The 16463-nt window shown below is 51.9% G+C and overlaps 1 protein-coding gene across 2 annotated transcripts in view; it reads right to left on the reverse strand.

Moving 5' to 3' along the window:
* GALNT14 (polypeptide N-acetylgalactosaminyltransferase 14) overlaps window positions 1-16463 on the reverse strand; it is a 200290-nt gene that overhangs the window by 67268 nt on the left and 116559 nt on the right. For both annotated transcript variants that reach the window (XM_045884351.3, XM_045884350.3), the window contains exon 2: window positions 5573-5742. In XM_045884351.3, the coding sequence (XP_045740307.1) occupies window positions 5573-5742 (170 nt within the window). The remainder of the gene's footprint in view (window positions 1-5572; window positions 5743-16463) is intronic.

Consider the following 16463-nt stretch of genomic DNA (forward strand, 5'->3'; position numbering starts at 1 on the left):
CTTGAGTGGATGAGTGAGTGAAAGAACAGGAAAATGAACGAATGAATGTGATGCACGATGTCAAAGCTGGTCGGAATGAGCTCAAACAAGGTGTGAGAAAACATTAGTGAAGGAGGTTCGTTCAGATGAATTCTCATCAGCAATTTTCTTGACTGGTCCCCTTTCAAAGGCTGAGATGCCGCCTCCTTGGGAAATCTGCCTGAAACTCACAGAGCGGGCAGGGGTGAAGGGAACGGGGTAGCATGCAAGGACCCAGGGGCCCAGGAGGGGAAGGAATCCTGGCCCAGAGGCATCTTCCATCTTAGTCTCTGTGGTTTCTCTTCCCCTCCTGCCCCAGCTGAGAACCCACTCCTGCGCCCTGCATTGGGTACTCAGATAGCCCCCTGGGGCAGAGGGCACCGTTCTTCCGCAGAGCCACTTCTAGGATGTGCAGAAACTCATTCTGCTGCCCCCTTCCAAGGCTCCCTGGGACTCCGGGATGCTCTGGAGTAAAGCGCACTAACAGCTCCTATCAACAGGCTCACAAACTCCTGTATTGAAAAATGGTGCACAGGAGGGACCAGAACGTAGCAGATGGGGAGAGCGTGTTTGCAAAAGTTAAGTGTCTGTGATGGGTTTCCTCTCACCTCCCCTCCGCCTTGATGTGGCATCACCAACTCTGTGCTAAGCTAGTGGAACAGCCTCGCCTCTGAGGGAACATTTTTTATGCTTAGCCATTCCAGCCGTAAAGATTTTTATCCTATTACTGCTAAGTGACGAGTACAAGGAGAGAAATGATGATGATCTTTGGCAGCCATTCCAACCGAGTAAATACAAGGAGGGAGACAGGCAATCCCAGACTGGGCCGCTGCCCCTTCACTTCCCAGGATGAAAAGGAGCAAAGGAAAAATGTCTTCCTGGTGAGATGTATCGAAGTGTGGAATTTTCCCTCCAGGCAAGCGATGGGTATCCCACTGTTGGAACCATTTAGCACCGCCCTGGACAGAGGCTGGGAGAGTTGGCTGAGGGGGACAATCAGACCCAGCCGGCCAGGAGGAGGTGACCTAATGAGGCTTCCCAGCTGCAACGCCCTCCTGCCCGCAGCTCCTGGGCGCAGTCCACCCTCACACCTGCTTCCCTGAGATCAAAGCCACCCCTAAGTATTGCTAGGCAACCGCAGAAATAGACATTTGCTTTATCAAAATATTGCCCTCCCTTCTCCAGCGGTGTGCCTCTGTTGAATGGCTCCTCGTCTGCCAGATGTTTTCTGTGCTCCTCGGATGATGGCAAACCCAGCGCTGTCACCCAAATGTGGTGACAGCGGTGGGGGCGGGACAGCCGGAAAACGAGGACTATTTGTTGGACCAGTCAGTGCTTGATAAACAGGAGAACTCCACTGGGAAATCTGCTCAGACTCACCCCAGCTAGATGCTGTCCCTTCTGTACACTGACATAGTTATTTATGGCACACTTAACCCCGATACCAACAGCCACATCTTCGTCCTCGCCACCCCAGAGGACCTCGGCGGGGCCCCGGGAGTTAAGGCTCTCATCTATGTTAACAGGATTGTGGGTCTCAGGGGACAACGTGGCACTAGGTGGGCCCGACGCCAGCACAAGCATGAGATTCCCACGGAGGCAGGTGGGAGAGCCGAGGGCGTGGATGTGGATACATCTGGAAGGAAGACCGACCACGAAGACTGCCCAGACATGGAGGCTGCAGCGACTCTGCACTGATAGAGCTTCGAGGCCATCTAGTCCGAAGCGATGAGAGAACAAAGCCAAGGGAGGACGTGCAGAGGGACATGCGGAAGGCCACTGCTTGGCACCTGGTCCCCACGCCTCCCATGGGCCCTGGATCAGGGATGAGGAAACTGAGCCATGGCCAAGGTTTGTCGAAAGGCCGATGACAGCATTCTTTCCATCTCAAGACTGGAAATGTCACATGTTAGGTCAGGGGTGGGTGCGCATGGGAGGTCTCCGTTGTCAACCCCAAAGGGTGAATGTGCAGGGGATCCATTTGAAACCATAGGTAACCCCTTTCTAAATTAGCCTGGGTGTGGACATCACTCACTGCCCTCCCACCCCCCATAAAGCCTGGGAATGGGGAGTTCCTAGCCTGCCTCCTCGCCTTGGTCATCCCACCCTCCAGGTCAACCAGCCACCCCTACAAAATACCCTGGGCTCCCTGGCACGGAGGACCGAGATAACAATTCTATTCCACATGGGGAAATGAAGCCCCCGGCCTCTGTGGGGCTGCTTTCGCTCAGTGCCGGGCCACAACATGCTTGGGAAGGCTTCTATAACTGCCAATGCACTTGGCTTTTCCATCGGCCCAGCTGCCTGTCGGGTGAAAACTTCCACAGCCTTGTCCCCCTCCCCCGTCCTGCTGCCTCCAGCCTCACGGCATCTTTGGATTCCTGAGCGATGCCCCCCAACACCGGCCTCCCAGCAGCACGTGCTCCAATGCTCAGCTAATAGTTCTGTCTCAGGCGCTTGTCCACACGCGTCCTATAAATCAGAATCCAATTACGGTGGTAAGAAAATTGGAAGCAAATTTAATAAGCTCAGGCCACTCCCCCATGCTGTTTCTTCACTATTCTCTTCCCAGTAATGAGAACCCCTTTCATAGACTCTGTTCTCCTGCCTCCTCATCTAAGGCCCCCTAGGATGGAGGGAGCAGAGGAAGGGGGCTGCTTCTCGGTCCTCTTTCCCTCTTTGTATGAAAGGCAGATGGGAGAAAGTAGTCAAGTGTCTTTGCAGATTTGCTCTCCCTCTCCTTTGTTCAATAAATGTTTCTTGAAATTCTATCACACACCAGGTGCTGTACTGGGTGCCAGAAAAGATGTCTCCCCGCCCCCACCCCCAGAGGGAGGAAGGCCTCGTCCTGTTGCTGGGGCTGATAATGCACTTTGATGTTTCAGTCTTGAGAACTCAGGTAACAAGCAGGGCTGGCTCTCACGGCAACTTGCCCCTCCGGAGACCTCGGCAATGTCACAACATGGGGGGCGCTACTAGCATTTAGTGGGTGGAGGCCAGAGAGGCGGCCCAATAACCTACAGTGTGCAAGACAGCCCTCACAGCAAACTGTGATCCCCAAATGCCAGCCACTGATTGAATCCCTGGGCGATAGGAGATAGGTCACCAGCAGCCACAGCTGGTTGGATCTGGGGCCGGCAGGGCCCAAGAAGGGCCCCAGGGCTCCGTCAGCCCAGGCCGGCTGGCCCCAGACATTACTCTGGGAGGAAGTCAGGATACAGGGAGTCTGGAATCACAGGATTAAGGGGCTTAGCTGTTAGTTTTAACCTCACAGACACCGATTCCCTGGGAGGCAAGGGCTGGAAGGAGGAGATCCTGCGGACAGAAGGTCAACCCGCAGTGGGGTCCGTGGGAGGGAAGCACACTGGGCTTTGCTGCCAGTCTCTGGAACTCTCGTTAGCGCAAGAGTGGTCTGTGCACAGGGTCAGCCCCATACCACACTCAGCCTGGACATGGCTGATCCGATTATTAGCCTCTGCTGGCGCTAGCCTGGGGCTCTGCACACGGTCGGTGCTCAACAGCCCTCCCACACCTGCCTGGCCCCATGTGCCTGCCCTCCTTCCCAATCCCCTGTCCTCTCCTCTTCCTGCTCTTTCGGATCAGGATCCACAGATCTGAAATTCTCTTAAGTCACTCAACCCCAGCTCCCACAGGGCAAGGTTAGTGCCTGGAGGCAGACATATGGTTGATGGACTTTTCCTCTTTGTCTTCCCAAAGGGGGCCTTAGATTGCATCTAAATCCTCCCTGCCCCTCTTGCCTCCCTGGCAGCAGATCACACTTACCTGATAGATACAACACACTTGGAGAGGGCCCCGAACAGGACCTGGTAAACTCGGATCCTTGGGGACGGTCTCGGTTCCTCCCCCACAACCCGCACATATGTCCGGCCCTCGGACCAGACTTTCTTTTTTCGCCTCTCAGATCACAGATGAGGGTGAACGCAGAAATTCGTCCTGCTCAGGGTGTCCCCTCGAACCTGCCTGCTCAGTGAATCCCCCACTCCATGCCTCCCTTCTGCAGGGCGGGAGCAGAACTCACACCCAGATGCACTGGCTCTTTTCCTGGCTGGGAGGCGGCCCTTCGTCCTTCTGGAGGGTCTCACCATCTGGACTCAGGACAAGGGCGGGACCACCCACCTGAGACCAGGGGGCGCTTCTCAGCCTTCTTCCCTGTTCTCCTACCTGTCTGTAGTCTCTGCTCAGGGAAATAAAATTACCTAATTCTTCTTTAAAGATTTTATTCATTTATTTGAGAGAAAGAGCACAAGCGGGAGGGGAGGGGGGCAGAGGGAGAGGGAGAAGCAGATTTTCCGCTGAGCAGAGAGCCTGACACGGGGCTTGATCCCAGGACCCCAAGATCATGACCTGAGCCGAAGTTAGATGCTTAACCGACAGAGCCACCCAGGTGCCCCCAAATTACCTAATTTTTAATGAAAATTCTATCAGATGCCAAGAACCAGGATAAGTGCTGGGGAATTTTGATAGCAATACTATAAGACTCTGACTTGAAGAAGCTTTCAGGCCAGCAGAGTGTTCAAGGTATAGCCAGTGCCCCAGATCTCTGGCTGCGGGGGATTTCCTGCTGCTTAGAAGTGTTCAGTTTGCAGACTCTTGGGAGTCTTCTTCTGAAGACTTCTTCTGAAACCACAGATGCCTTATAGCTCATGGCCCTGGCATTACTTTTTTGGGGAAACCGGCTCCTTTTATGAACGATGGTGATTAACATGAGCCCCTCCATGGGATGTGTGCTATGTAAGTCAAGGTTTTTGAGTTTGTACGTACAGCCTAGTTGGGGAAACTGAATCCACCCCTCTTTACAGACTGACAACTTAAGCACCACCAGGTTGCCCAGCGTCATAAGTCACAAGAATTCTTACTGCCCTGCTCATAAACCCCAGTGTCCACAAACGGGTACCCACAGACCCAAACAAAGACAGAACGCTAAGAAGCTAACACCAGTCCGCCCCCCTCTCAATTTAACAATGCCTCAAGCCCCTCCCGTGCGCCTTTGGTGCAGCTGGGCCTCCCAGTTGTAGGCAGGGAGGCCAGCACGGAGGAGCTGGGTTTGAGACAGACCTGCTTACTCAGGCCTCACGGAGAAGCAAAGGCCTGCTCTGACTCTAGGAAGGATTGGTAATGAGGCAACGTGCCTGGGCTGTCCGAGGAAATGAGCCTGCCCACCGACCTGACTTCCCAGGTGTCTGCCCGGCCTGCCCTCCCTCCGTTGAAAGCCACGCCAGGCCTGGCCATGGGAATCTGCCAGGGAAACCAGGTCCGGGCTATAGGGTCTTTAGTGCTCCATGATTTCGGGGTGACCACCAGGTGAGGGGGCCAGGTGCAGGCGGAGGGGCCTCCCACATTCTCCCTGGAGGTGCCAGGGGATAGCTCACAGCAGTGGGTAGCGCAGAGAGCGTCAGTTACCATCCGGCCGGCAGCAGACGGTGCATGCCTGCCCCAATCCGTGGCCTGGGCCCTGCCCGAATCAAGCCTGCCCTTGCTCTGTCATGACCACAAGGAACAGGAGAGAGTGACAAGTGGGAGCGGTCACACGTACCTCAGATGGCGGGTGTCAGGGACCGCCCGGCTGCTGGAGATCCTCTCGCTCTCCCGCTGGTTGAAAGCATACAGCTTATAGGGATCGTCACCGACGCGCCACTTTTTGGCATTCAGATACTGCCGCTCATCAAACTGGTCCCACGGGTCTTCCCAGTCGGCATCCAAAGTCTGCGGAGCACAGATGGGAAGTCAGGGAGAACAGCTCCCGGCCCTCCCCAGCCTCCTCTGTCTGTCGCTGCCCAACTGCAGAGAACAGGTTCATCCCAGCGAAGTTTCGCCCAAGGATGGGGCCAGAGGGAAGAGGTTAATAAAACCACCAGCAGCAACAATAACACACGGAACGACACGAAGAGGGTAGCTGCCTTTTACGGAGCGCTATGTACGAGGCGCTGTGTGAGAACCTCTACTCCCTTCCCCGGGAGTCCCAGGAGGCGGGCAGTGCTCATGGCCCCAGGATGAACACAAGAAAACAGCCTCCACAGGCCAAGGAACTTGCTCAGGATCCCACCTTTAGGAAGTTGGCAGGGCTGCGACTTGGGTTCTAGTATCCTGAGCCCACAGGCCTCCTCGCCAAGGCACTCTGACAACATCTGGCTGAAAAGGGCCAGCACTGAAGCCGGAACGTAGCAGATAGAACGACCGTATGACCGTCACTGTGCCCTCGGCCATAGGAAGAGCTGGGATGTAGGCGATCCATCTGTAATAGTGTACTCCCCACCGGATGGACGCCTGCGTGTTCCCTTCTTCCTCCAACCCAGGAATCTGTGATTATTTTTTTTTAAGATTATTTATTTACTTGAGAGAGAAAGAGCATGCAGAGCGGGTGGGGCAGAGGGAGAGGGAGAGAGAGAGAATCTCGAGCTGACTCCGTACTGAGTGCGGAGCCCGATGCCGGGCTCCAACCCTGAGATCATGACCTGAGCTAAAATCAAGAGTCGGACACAACCGACTGAACCACGCAGGCATCCCTAAATCTGTGATTATTTTTAAGAAGCATCAATTCGGGAACAAGTCATATCCTCACTGTATGTGGAGACAGCGCTTTCAAATGTATAAGGTAGCTTCTGTATTCATGATCTTGTTTCCTCCTCCCCAGACTCTCTGTGCTGAGCTGGGAAGACAAGCTCTCACCCAAGTTCTGGGCTTGTCTGCACAGGCGGGACAGTGGCCGAGCGCAAAGCAGAGCTCAGGCTCCCGGGCCATCCGGTGCCTTCGCACAGCAGAGAAGGCGAGGGTATTTATATAGGGAGGGCATGGCTCGTGCCCAGAGCCAGGCTGCCTCCTCTGCCCCGCCCACGCCAGCTCAGCAGCCAGGCAGAGGCTCTCCGCACGGCCGGCCGGAGCTGTGGGCTTCAGAGTCTCCGCACGCTGGATGCTTCCTTCGATGGCCCCTGCCCAGCAGATGCGGGCACTTTCACCCCTAGGGGAGAGCCACTCCCCTTTGATGAACTTTCAGCTTCATCAAAGCAAAAAGAACTCGGTATCTCTGGGAAAAACCTATTGACTAGGCTCTGCCCTAGAATGTGAGGGCCGGTGCCCTGGGGCTAGCGACGTCCCCAAGGATGAGATGCTCACTCATGTGTTACTGAGCCCTAGTCACTGTGCAAATATGAAAAGCTGTCCGGACACCGCCCCTCCCGCTGCTGACCAGGATACCCTCCTGGCCGTGGGGAGCCTGACAGGAAGGCCCAGGGCAGGCCCCGCAGATGGCAGGATGGGTGTTCCAGCCACAGAGGGTTCCAAGGAGCGGTTCGCCAGTGTGTACATTTATCTCACGCACCACTTGATCTTATCTGGTAATTGATCTGCCTCTCTCTCTCTCTCTCTCTCTCTCTCTCGTTATCTCCTTTTGAAACAGTATTCTCTTGCTAATAGCACAAAATGAAGCTTTGGAAACCAGCGATTTTTATCCAATAATTGATTTTATGAACGTCCAGGGACACTGCTGCTACGCAGGGGGTGGGGTGTGAGACCCCTCCCCCAGCCTGTGCTGTGCAATGTCACAGGCTGACAGCTGTCACTCGTGCTTGGAACATCACCCCAGGGTGACCCTGACATCATGGGGCCTTGTACCATCTCCCACTGGCTCGTTCCCAGTTAGATTCATTGCAATTCTCTCAGTCAGTGGTGAGCTCCTACAATGCTCTGTGCTGTGGAGGGGAGATGCAGAGATGGAAGGTCCTAGTCCTTGAGGGGGTTGCAAGGTTGCAGAGAGACATGCATGAGGACACCTAGAACACCTATACCAGAGGAGTGAGGGAAATGGGGAGGGCTGCCTGGAAGAGGTGTCAAGTCAGTTTGTGCTTGAAAGATGAGCAGGGAGTTTGCTTTGCTTAGGAGGAAATGGGAAGGGAAATACATGTGTAGTGAAAACCCAGATAAAAGGCAGGAAGACTTGGAGGAGGGAGGATCTGTTCAGGATGCCGCTAGCTCAGGAATGGGGCGGCCAGAGTGTGGGCTGCAAAGGGTGTGTGAGTGAAAGAGAACTCTGGAACACAGCTGGGTCTGTATGAAGCAGGTCAGGTGGAAGGGTCTCTGGCCACACGTGCAGGATGAAGTGGAGGGAAGAGACTGCCGCAAGGAGCCCAGGTGGGAGGGGAGCTCAGGAATCGAACCTGGTGGGAAGGGAGGCCTGAATGGGGGCGGTGCTGGGGCACTGATGGAAGGTTCCATGCATCAGCTGGAGAAGCAGATGGAGGGGCAGGCCCTGGCGACGGGCTGGAGAAAGGGCAGGTAAAGACCTCTTGGCCTCATCCCTTACTCTCTATTCACACCAGACCAGGCCCAGGGCCAAGAGGGCATAAGGCTGGGTTGTTTGCTCGGCCTGGCAATCACCACCGTACGGGCAGCAAAGCATCCCTGGCAGAATCTGCCTCCTTGGGGACGGGGCCATGGGAACTCAGCTGGGATTCTGAACCCCAGAAAGCCCAGAGCCTGAGTAAAGCTTGGCTGGTGAGAAAAACTGAACAATCAGTCAAAGCCTCCTTGGAGGCGACCGCTCCCTCCAATGGTCACGTGCACAGAGCGGGTTCACACTTTGCTGCACTGAGATCCACTGGGGGGAACCCCCTGTCCTAGGAGTTTGGTTTTCCTACAACAATATCTGGATGTATTAAATAATGGTGACGTTGTGTTTAAAATACAAATGCTACCATCTGAGTAACAATTGCTATTTTACAAGGCGGCTCGCACATATTGCCACAGAATGCACACACAACCCATCTGTACAGGGAGGAATCGGCAGAGAGGAGAGCTGGCTGGTTTGCCCAAGCTTGATGGCTAGAAAGTGAAGGGGCTGCTGAGCAAATCCTTCCCGGAACCTCCCAACGCCTCTGTCTTACCACGGAAACCAGGAACCCAATCGGGGGCATGTCCTCTGCTGAGAGCGAGTGGACAGAGGAGCGAGGTGGGGGCCATGCCCACAGGAAGGACCAGCCACTCTTTCTCTGCTGGTCCCCAGATTAAAGTGGCTGTGGCCCTCCCAGGATTTCTGAAGGTCTCCAGACTCCCCTAGATACTTCCAGTACTAACCTGGAGTTGGCTTCCAAGCTCTTCAATTCATGAGGCCCCATATTCATGCTCCGAGAGCCCAGAGGGCAGCACATGGTCCCCATGCTTTGGATTCCTTGCTTCCTGGCTCCTGTGACCATCCGGGGCAGGGCCTGAACACGCACGTGCAGCTTCGCAGACTTTCCCATTCCAGGAAGTGATGATACTGCTCTCCCGAACGAGAACACACACCCAGGAACCCACACAACGTCCCACCCCAGGCCTTGGCCCCCTCCTGTGTGGCCCCCCCACCACCCATGGCCCCCAGGCAAGGTCTCACTTGACTCTGACCAGAATTTACTCAATCTAGAGTGCGTGCATTTCCAACCGTAAGCACGACGCCAAGCACAGAAAACCAAGACAATCTTTTCAACAGAATATATTTGATTACATCTGCCAAAACCCAGCTTAAATAATGGGGCACCAAAAACGAATGCTCGGAAGCACATCTGAGCGGCTTTGTTTCTTTCTTCCTGCCCTGCTTTCAGGTGACGCCCCGAGTCCCCTTTCCTCCCATCTTCCCTGGCCTGTTCCTCTCATTTCTCTTTCACGCTGACTATTGGGCTCTAATGCTATTAGAGCTCATTATGGTGCTCTCTATGATTTTAGTGTGTTTGTCTCCCTCTCTTCTTTCCCCAGCTACTAGTTCTCTCATTGCCCTAAGTCTCTTCTTCCCCCCCGCCCCCATTAGAATGAGAAAGTCTCTATCCCTTGAAGAAAGTTCTTTCCTACCCTGAACTGTGCTGATCCTTAATAACACTTCTCAAACCTACCCTATGATAAAACAACACTTTGTGAGTACCTACCACATGTCATAAACATTTACATCTAATCCTCACAATCACAGATGCCAAGTTTGCCATTCCCATTTTACAACTGGGGAAACCAAGGCAGAGAGAGAGATCAGGTGACTTGCCCAATGTCACACAGGTAGGTAGGCACTCCAGCCAGGGTTTGAACCCATGGAGCCTGGCTCCACTCCCATGCTTCCGACCATGAGATGACACTGCCTTCCCAGAGCCTCCCTGCCATTTCCTTGAGCCATCTTCAAGGACTATCTATGTGTTTCCCATCATTTTTCTTAGCCAGCTTTTTTTCTGCATAGGGATCTCCCTCCTCAGAGGATCTCTGTGTCCCCTTCACCATCACCCCACTGGTCCATCACTCTCCTTCCTGGGTACCCAGTCTCCCCCCAGCCAGGGCAGGAAGGGTACAACTCTACAGGCAGATTTCTTTAGGAAGGTTGGAAGATGCCAGGCTAACACACAGGAGGTCAGAATCATAAACAATGATAGAACTTATTATTTAAGGATGACAGAATTCATCTATCCATTCAATGTCTGACACTCCAGCATAACATTCCAGTGTCCAATGGACATCCCTTCTGGGTCCAGCCAGGGACACAGAGGTCCCAAGGAGCCCACTCCAAGCTTCAAAGGCCTGCAACTTCTAGAAGTTTCCTTCTAATATTAAACCAGAATCTGTCTCCTGTCAGAAGCAAATGTAAATCCTATTTGGAGAAAAGCATCTCCAATCTAGATCCTCAGGATTTCCACAAAGCTCACTGAAAGGTGAAATCACAATAAAAAAAAAAAAGGTCAGGGGCACCTGGGTGGCTCAGTGTGTTGGGCGTCCAACTCTTGGTTTCGGCTCAGGTCTGATCTCAGGGTCCTGATCTCAGGGTTGTGAGATTGAGCCCCACATTGGGCTCCATACCCAGCATGAGTCTGCTTGTGTTTCTCTCTCCCTCTCCCTCTGCCCCTCCCCACTGCACTCTCTCTCTCTAAAATAAGTGAAACAAAAATAAATCTTTTTTTAAAAAACGATCAGAGAAGGAATCTCTCACTAAGTGAGAGCTAGTGTAAACTGTAAACAACAGATTTCGATCTTCCAAAGACTTCAGATGCCGGAATTACAGATACAAAAGAAAGCATAACTGGAGATAAAACAGTTAAAATATGGAATAAAAAATTAGCAAAGAACAAAAGTTCACTGAAAAAGAATTGAGCATCACTTTTAGAAATGAAAAAGTATAATAATGATTGACGGTCAATATCAAACAGGCCAAACAGAAGAGTTTACTCTTATCTACAAAGCTTTTTCACCGGAATGCTGTATTTGTATTATCCCTGTGAGGTAGGCAAGCCAGTTGTGTTGTTCCCATTTCACAGGTGAGAAAACTGAGGGTCAAGGAAACAAAGGAGCCTGCTTAAGACCACAGAGATAGTGAGTCCACTACTGAGACTCTAACCCAGGCCTTCTGGCTTCAAAGCTCGAATTGCTTCAACATCACCAGGAGCTTCATTCATCCAGGACCACTTTTTTTTACCCCCTTGCTGGATAGTCATAAACATGTAGAAGTATCTGTTCACCCCAGTATTATTCTAACGTCCATCCAGCTGGGGATGGGCCTTATTTTTCCAAGGGCCAGTCCAGACAGTGAAGAGGACAGCACAATCTCTATGTAAGTCCTGCCCAGAGTGAACGGGTTGGGAAAAGAATGACCCTGGGAATGGACTCCTTACCCCCCATGGCGTGTAAGACAAACTCCAACAAAGAAGGAAGGGCCGGCCAGCCCTTCCCTTGCTCACCTGGGCTCATGGCAAAGAAAAGAGCTGGAAAATCCTTTTCCCTCATCCAGGGACAGCACATCAATTACGGATTATTAGATAAGATCTTCATTTTAATATTTCCACCATGTATTATCACCTCTTCCTCTCGCTGGAATTCTGTCTTGGGAGTTATTTAACTGATGTGCAGAAATCTAAATTTAATTTATTATGATCTAACTCACTTTAGAAGCCAAATTACCCTGCACTGGAGAAGGATCAAGTCAATATCCCACTTGGCTTTCTATTTATCTTCTGCGGGGTTTTCTCTCCTTCTCTTCAGTATTCATTTTATCTCGGGTGCTGGTAATAAATTTAAATTTTCCTCAGAATTAGGCAATTGCTCCTTTAATGCTGGGGTTTAATGGTTAGTATTAATTTTATCAAAGTCACTCCTTAAAGAATTTGGAGGATGGAATGGGCATATAATGGAGGGGGAAAAGGCTATTTCCCGGACCAAATGAGGTAGCATGTAATCAGCAGGGATGAGTTTACTCTTCTAGTCTAGCTCCTTCCATTTCTTCCCTACTTTCCTTTCACCTGCCGCCCCCGCCCTCAAGCCAGGCGCCTACCAAATGGGTCTGGTGGGAGCTGTTTGCTATGGTTTCTCTGTGCCCCCGGAAGTTTTGTCAGCCCGGACGCCATGCCTAGAACCCTCTCTAGGGTTCTCCAGTTGGTGTCACTGAGGCTCTGACAGCAAGAGCCACCACCGCCCAGCTCTCTCCTCCCTTGCACTGCCCCAACATACACACTCCACCTGTATCCCAACCACACACCACACACAAATATGGCTCTGGGGGAGGTTTCAAGCTTTCTGGAAGAGGAGAAGTTCTGATAATTACTATAATTGCCTAAAAACTCCAACTGTGAAATATAATATGATTAATGGAATGGACAGCAGCCCACGTTCGTTTCTGGGAGAGAAAACAAACAAACAAACAAACTCACACAATGTGGACCTTCTATGGAGATTAATTTGCTTACCAATTAGCATGAGAGGGAGGTACCTAGGAAGTTTAAGTCTGCGTGAGTGGGAAGAGGGTCTGGCTCCCCCAGAGGTGCCAGGGTGCGTGAGCAATGCCGATGTGTCTGCTCTCTTCCTACCCAAAGTCCTATAAATTCCACCACCAAAGAAAGACTAAACCCAGAGCTCCTGTATGTGGACAGGCATCTCAAATAGCTTGCAGCTTGCTTAAAGAATCCCTCCCAATTGCTGGTGGGCATGAGGACTGAGTGAGAGCTGGCCCTACCCACAGCATTCATCTCTGCATCCTCTTCTTTGTGTTCAAAGACTAGAGCAGAAGCCTCGTCCCTTCTGGGTCTAGAATCCAGAGAGCAAGAGATCAGGAGGGGAGGGAGACAGGTACTCCCACAGGGCTCAGGAGAAAGAGGATTTGGTGGACCACACAGTGACACAGACAGATGGGTTTGCCCCCAACCAGGAGGCTGATGCTGGAAGAGAAAATGCACCAAGAGATGCAATCGTGCCCAGGAGAGACTGAGCAGAGAATCTGGACTTAGGACGAGCAGAGCCGGAAGTGGGCTTGGGAAGGGAAGCCTCTAGCTGGACAGAACAAGACAAGCAACACTCTGTCTCTGGCGTGGATAGTAAGTCATCTTGGGTGCATGGTCACCTCATCAGCCTGAGGGCAAGCCTGCAAGGGGGACGCTTCAGCCATCTTTCAACATGGCCACGGTGGCCTCCCACAGGACTGAGACGGGGCCTCAAGGTCAGGGCTTCGCCCCATGGGAAGCAAGTTCTAGAAAGAAAGAATAGAGCACTAAAAACAAGCTTTGCATTTTTCAGTGACAGAAGCAATCTCTCCCCCAAAGTCAGACTCCTCTCCCCCTCCCTTGCCCTAACAGGGCTGAGAAATATCTCCAAGCATCCTCAGAAAGCTCTTTTGCCTCAAGGAACAGCTATGGAGCCAAGCAATTGTCAAGGGGCCCTACTGAACCAAGGTAATCAAGCAGGGGTCACAAATGAACAAGTCTTCAGGGTCACTGAGAACAGAAATGCCAGTGTAATACCTTGTACGTACCGCACAAAACCTACCTACTTAACACTCTTTAAATCTCCCCTTTGGGTGAGATTTGGCCTGAAGGCCACCAAATTGTGGGGTAGTAATGGAATAAAAGGAGAAAGCTGAAGAAAGATAAAGAAGGGAAGGGTGACCAGAAGGGAACAGTGATGGCACCACAGGTTACGCTTCTGTGACTTCTTTTCTCCTTTAAGGAGCTCCTTGTATATTTCAACCCGATTTCACCAGACAGAATTGCAGCTGCCAGAGTGTTTGTGTGTGGGAAAGTGGAGGTGGGCAGAGAAGGGGGAGCACTGCACCAGGGATGATCCTATAATCCTTCTCTGCCGTTCCTTTGATGTCATGAAGAGATCGCAAGTCAGGAAAAGCTGGGTCCGGAGCCTGGCTCTGCTCCACACGTCCTTTCAACTGCTTGTGGTCAGTTTCTCCCTCTAGCCTGAGGGTAGGACTTAATCTTTGCCCCACACAACTTTACAGGCCCAGAGTAGATCTCAGAAATGAGATATGGCCTGAAAAACTGCTTGGCAAAACATAATGCGTATGTAACATATTATTATTGTCAACATTGCTCCGGTTACTATTATTTCTTTGGGGGACTGAATGCTAATGGAAAGAAAAAGCAATTTATAGTCAGCCAATTTATGTTTAGCTTTGTCCTTCCTTGTGACAGAAATGGGGTCTCTGACAGCATCCACAGGCGACTGGCTGTATGCATCACCAGGCTGTCCGCTGGGATGAAAGCACTAGGTCATTACCAACGCCGATATGTCCTGGGACTTGGCAGGGTGGGTCTACCCAAAAGTTCCATCTCAAACATGGGTTTGAGCTCAGGGCTATGCAAATGATAAGACAGAAAACTATTTTAAGAAGTGTAATAGCTAAGGGTTCCCTTTAGCTTAGAAGGATTATAAATGGAGCTTTGCAGGACCTTTGAGTTAACCCCCTTTTTATAGGTGTGGAAGTGGGAACTGGGGCCACCACAGAACAATGTGGGCGATTCTGGGGAGAGACCTGGGGAATCTCGGGCGTAAGGTCAGAAGCCTGAGCCTGCTTGACACCCCAGGTCTCCCATCAGGCCAAGGAACCTGGTCACCAGGGCTCTCTGCTCAACTGCGGGCCCATTTCCTCCACTGGACACATCAGCCCCAGAGTCTTCTCCAGGCCTCCTGGGACTTGGCTTCTGAGGGCTGGAATGGCCAGTCCTATAGCTATACTCCCAAGGAATGTGTTTAGAAAGGTTTGCAGCTTCCCCAAATCTCCTTCTAGGTTCTGCCCAGGCAAAGGTGACCTTGGAGAAATCAAGATGGAGATGGCTATGGGAAGCCAGGGAAAAGGGCTGACTTGAGAAGGGGATCAATTCTCACACCAGACGCAGCTCAGAAGACCCACAGCTAATAGTCTGTAATGTTTACTGTGCACCAGTAAAATCATCGCACTCAGGACAAACCCGAAGCAGGTGCTATTACGAACCCTAGGTTACTAAAGGGGAAACTGAGGTTTGAGAGTCTAAAGGGACTTGGCCAAGTAAGTGGAGATGCTGGGATGAAGCCCACACAGGCAGGCTCTGTTGGGTCCTTAAGTGGGACGTGTGATGGCAGGGGGCACTGGTGGAGTGGCTGCCAACCTGGCACCTGCCTGGAGAGGGACAAGGAGGGAGGTGGGAAGAGGGATCCCATCCTATCAGTCCTACACTTTCTGCCAGGTTAGCCTGGAAACACCTCTCCTAATCACGCTAAACTGGATTCTGGCTAGAAAAGGAGTTTCAGGCTCAAGTATCCCCTAAGCCCTGTCATTCATTCCCCAAAGGTGACATTAGCAAGAAGCCTCAAGCTCTCGGCTAAGGAGAATTTGTTCCCTTCTCTCGCATTCCTCCTATGTGCGGGCTAGATCTCCCCAGATTCTGTGCGCAGCGAGGACCCAGAGCTTAGTGCATTTTCTATCTGCTCTGTAAATAAGGTGACATCCAGATACCCTCTAGCTCCCTCAAAACTAGGTCAGCTGCTGAATATGTAGGTGTGGGACTGGAGTGAATGACTTTGAAATGACTTTATCTGGCAGGACCCCATGGGGGGCCGCTGGCTGGCTTTTATGAAAGGGGCTCTTTTTATGTCAAAAGCAGACCCAGAGTACCCATACAGCTTGCCTGCTGAATCTGGGTGAGGGTGGGAGGCCTGCCTCAGCCAAGGGCAAATTGAGTGATGCAGGCAACACAGCAAGTGAGAATTGCAATGGGCTGAAAAACAGAGAACCTCCCGAGCCTGTCCTAAATCCTGGCCATCTTTACGACACAGTGGGAACGTGGTCCAAGCCATGTCACGGGAACTATAAAAAGGGGGTTTAGGATGCACTTGCTTGTAAATAAGACCCCCATTTCCCTCGCTTAGGAAGCACCAATAATTGCTTCCCCAGATGGCATGCTTGTCACCAACCATTCTTGTCCATTCATCAGAGTGCCTGGGGCCTGATCCCTTCTGCAGGTGAGCCCTGAACTGTGAGGGGGTGGAAAGTGCCAGAGCGCTATTTAAAACCCCTCCTACACGCTAACTCAACTTCTTTTAATCCACCGTGGCCTCCTCTTCGCTTTTTCAGAATTAGGCATCCTCTCGCTTTAATCACATCCGGGACTCTATGGGAAACCAGATTTGCAATTCAGATACATTGGAAGAGATTAATTACTTGCCAGGGCTGT

The sequence above is a fragment of the Mirounga angustirostris genome, unplaced genomic scaffold (genome assembly GCF_029215605.1).
Source record: "Mirounga angustirostris isolate CCGP_5_RB_7025 unplaced genomic scaffold, mMirAng1.0.hap1 SCAF_10, whole genome shotgun sequence".
In the NCBI taxonomy this organism is placed as follows: domain Eukaryota; kingdom Metazoa; phylum Chordata; class Mammalia; order Carnivora; family Phocidae; genus Mirounga; species Mirounga angustirostris.